The 4,138-nt window shown below is 40.5% G+C and overlaps 1 protein-coding gene across 1 annotated transcript; it reads right to left on the reverse strand.

Moving 5' to 3' along the window:
* Positions 1-259: 259 nt before the first annotated feature.
* On the reverse strand, positions 260-1,498 carry LOC117675654 (olfactory receptor 1L4-like). The gene has a single exon (XM_034434555.2). It carries the CDS (start codon positions 1,287-1,289, stop codon positions 321-323), a length of 969 nt encoding a protein of 322 aa, XP_034290446.2. The 5' UTR covers positions 1,290-1,498; the 3' UTR covers positions 260-320.
* Between the last annotated feature and the right edge of the window lie 2,640 nt (positions 1,499-4,138).

Genomic DNA, 4,138 nt, shown 5'->3' on the forward strand with positions numbered 1-4,138 from the left:
GTTTCTGAGACAGCCAGCACTCCGAGGGTTGGACTACAGCTCCCATCATCCATATCCATATACACTGTTTGACTGTTTGATGGGAGTTGTAGTTCAACATTCGGGTGAGCACTTAGCTGAGGAAGATGAACATAAACTCTGTATGTTCATTTTTTAAAAAAACCAAAATGTGAAGACTCACATACTGGGTTAAAAATAAAAATTTGGTTCTTTAGAAATAAAAAAAAAAAACATGCTAAATGTGTAAGACACTGCATCAAATAAACTTCTCCAAAGAACCATACTTCTTCTATTTTTGATCTGGCACCCCATATTTGACATCAGCTGTTGATAGTCTGTGACTTCTGCAAAGCATTTCTTAGTTTATTCAGTGCTCTGTGGAGGGCAGCTTTCATGTCTGCATTCCTTAAGCTATATATGAAGGGGTTGAGCATGGGGGTCACCACAGTGTACATAACAGTAGCCACCTTGTCCTTGTCCCCAGAATAGGAAGAGAGTGGCCGGAAATAGACCCCAATTGCGGAACCATAGAAGAGGGTCACAACAGTCAGGTGAGAAGCACAGGTTTGGAAGGCTTTGCTCCGACCTTGGCCAGAAGGAACCCGAAGCACAACTTGGACAATGCGAATGTAGGAGACAAGAATGAGAATGAAGTTGCCAATAATAATTGTTCCTCCTTCAAAGAAACTCAACATTTCACTGAGGCTCTTATTAGAGCAGGCCATCACCACTAAAGGCTGGAAGTCACAGAAGAAATGAGGTATCTCATGATGATCACAGAAGGAAAGCCTGGACATCAATATGGTATGCAAGAGGGCATGAAGGTGGGCCAGCAACCATGCCACAAATACCATGATATGACACTGCAGTGGTTTCATCAGCACAGGATAGCGTAATGGCAGGCAGATGGCCATAAAGCGATCCAGTGCCATGGCGCCCAGCAGGAAGTTTTCAGTGATAGCAAAGGCCAGAAAGAAATACATCTGGATCATGCAGTTAGTGAAAGCAATGTTCTTGCAGCCTGTGCGGAGATTGTGCAGCATCTTGGGAATTGTAGTTGAGGTGAAGCAGACTTCCACAAAGGAGAGGTGACTGAGAAAGAAATACATAGGTGCATGGAGGAGCCGGGCATCAGAACGGATCAAAAAGATGATCAGCAGGTTCCCAGTCATGTTCAGCAGATACAGAACGAGGAAGGTAACAAAAAGGAAGTGCTCCTGTTCTGGCCGAGTGGACAAGCCAAGGAGGAGAAAGTCAGGGTGGCTGGTGTTGTAATTTTCACGATCCATGGATCTGAGTGTGGACAGAAAAAATTAATTGAATGCCAGGAGAAGCAAGACTACCGATGCATTAACCTTCTCCAAGTCTCCTTTTGGCATCAGTGACCATCATTTTTCTGGTGAACTTTCTGTTCTGTTTTACATTCCAACTAAGATATATCCAATGTATAGCACAATAGCAACCACAGGCAAACAGGCATGGGCTGCAAAAATCCAGAAGGCCATCTGATGGCAAAAAGAAATACAGAAAATCATTTAGTGATTATCCAGTTTTGTAGCCCAGATTTGTTAATCCTAAAGAAAACACTGTGAATATGTAACACCTCAGAGTTGTTATGTACAACATTCGGGATGGGATGGGATGGAATATTTATTGATCTAGTTGTTTGATTACGGCATATCAGAAATATAAAACTAATATATATATATACAAGTAGATACAAAGAACATGTTTGTAGTAATTCATCACTCTTACAGTTACATTCTGATCTAAATATTGTGTTCTCTTTGAAATGGCCTTTGAAATAAAGAGTGCAATCCTACTGGTGATATACAGGTTCATTCCCAGTGAATAAGTAAGACAATTCCTCCTGAATTGCAAATTAATTCAGATATTAACTGTCTTACATAGCTATCCTATCCATCGACTTTGATATAATAATCTGTTCCTACCGTAAGGACAAACCAAGAAAAAGAAAGAGAGGAGAGAGAAGGTGCGAGGACAAAAACGCGGATGGAAACAAGATATACAAAAAAACAGCTACATTAGACAATGGAAGAGGCCTTGAAACTTTTTTCTGTAAATATTAACGGCTTGAATGCACCAAAAAAAAAGATCCCAAATTTTTACAAAACTACGAAAAATAGGAGCGGATGTGACTTGTCTTCAGGAAGTACATATAAAAAAAAGACACCAAAAAATCTTAGAAAATTCCAAACTAGGGAATTATATACATCTTTGACTTCAAAAAAGAATAGGGGAGTGGCGGTTTACGTTAAAGATTGGATCCTTTCGAAATTACCGTATTTTCCGGTGTATAAGACGACTGGGCGTATAAGACGACCCCCCAATTTTCCTGTTAAAATATAGGGTTTGGGCTATACTCACCGTATAAGACTACCCCTCTTCCAACACACACCAAATAAAAATTAAAAAAACATCAACTGGCTCACCCACAATGTAAAAGCAGCTGTGCTAGACCCAAAATGGCCCCTGAAACAAGCAGGAACCTCACACAGCCACAAAAAGCCCAAAAACCCAACTTTCACACTTTACACACACAAAATTCCACATACAGCTTTGTGAGATTTTGTGTGTTTGTGTAGTTAGAGTGAAACACTACAAAAACACACTAAATCTCAGAAAGCTGCACAAATATTATTTTATTTTATTTTTATTTTTATATGAAAGCTAAATTTTAAACTTCCTAAACTTTAAATGGCTAGGTCTAAAAAAGAACAACTAAAAAAACCCCTAAATAACTATTTTTTTTAAAGATCCCAAAGGGGAAAAAAACTTACCCAATAGAACAGGGGTCTCCAACCTTGGCAACTTTAAGACTTGTAGACTTCAACTCCCAGAATTCCTCAGCCAGCTTTGTTTTGCTGGCTGAGGAATTCTTGGAGTTGAAGTCCACAACTCCCTGCCTGCTTGATTGCAGGCAGGGAGTTGCTTGCTGATGGAATGGATTCAGGCAAGCGAAGCAAGGCAAGCGAAGCAAGGCAAGCAGCTAAGGAAGTGGTTCTCAACCTTCCTAATGCCGCAACCCTTTAATACAGTTCCTCATGTTGTGGTGACCTCCAACGATAAAGTTATTCCTAAAACCATCAAAAATATGTGTTTTCCGATGGTCTTAGGCCAGGGGTCCTCAACCTTTTGGACCTCAGGGACCACCAACTTCATAATTTTAAATTTCGCGGTTCAGACAATAATGATTTTACCCAGCCAACAAAGCACTTATATCCTTCCTCATCCATTTTCTTAAAAAAGAGGGGGGGAAAACACTTTTAAGGTTTTACTAAAAACAGTTTCCAATTACATAGTATTGGCATAAAGCCTGGTTAAAGCAAACATGCTTAGTCATAAAGACTTGAGGCAAGCCATTCTGCTTAAGGTTTAAATTGAACTTAAGTGCATTATCCGGTATAATGCAGATTACTTCTGGCTGAAATACCATAAATTGGGCATATTAACCATAAACCAGGGATATAAATTTTTTTTGTATGGGTGCTGAAGGCTATAGTAAGTACAACATGTTGGAGCCTGCACTGCAATAGGGGACGGAAACATATAAAAGCTTTAAAAATACAGGAAGATTAAATATTGTTACTGTTAATGTAATCATCTGGACTCCCAGTACAGGATGGGGTCCTTCAGGCACTCTCCCTCCTCTCTGTCTCTCTCTCTCTCTGTCTCCCACTCTTTCTCTCTCATTTTCGCTTTCTCTCTCTCTCTCTCTCCCTCTTTCTTTCTCTCCCACTCTTTCTCATTCTCTCTTTCTCTCTCCCCCCTCTCTCTCTCCCCCACTCTCTCATTCTCTCTTTCTCTCATTCTTTCTCCACCCTCTTTCTCTCTCTTTCTCCCACTTTCTCTCTTTCTCTCTCCCCTTCTCTCCCCCCACTCTCTCATTCTCTTTCTCTGTCCCCTTTTTCCTCTCCCCCCCACTTTCTCTCTCTCATTCTGATTCTCTTTCATTTTGTCTCTCTCTCTCTCATTCTCTGATTCTTTGATTCTCTCTCTTTCATTCTTTGTCTCTTTCTCTCTTTGTCTCATTCTGATTCTCTCTCTTTCTCTCTCATTCTCTCTCTCTCTCATCTCAATGGCCAGCCAGTGTCTTGGGGCTGAGAGGAAGTCAAGC

Source organism: Pantherophis guttatus, chromosome 2, assembly GCF_059756535.1.
Source record: "Pantherophis guttatus breed Tessera chromosome 2, ASM5975653v1, whole genome shotgun sequence".
NCBI lineage: Eukaryota > Metazoa > Chordata > Lepidosauria > Squamata > Colubridae > Pantherophis > Pantherophis guttatus.

Excerpts from the sequence above, each read along its gene's own strand:
- LOC117675654 (XM_034434555.2), bottom strand. The coding sequence starts at position 1,289 with ATGGATCGTGAAAATTACAACACCAGCCACCCTGACTTTCTCCTCCTT.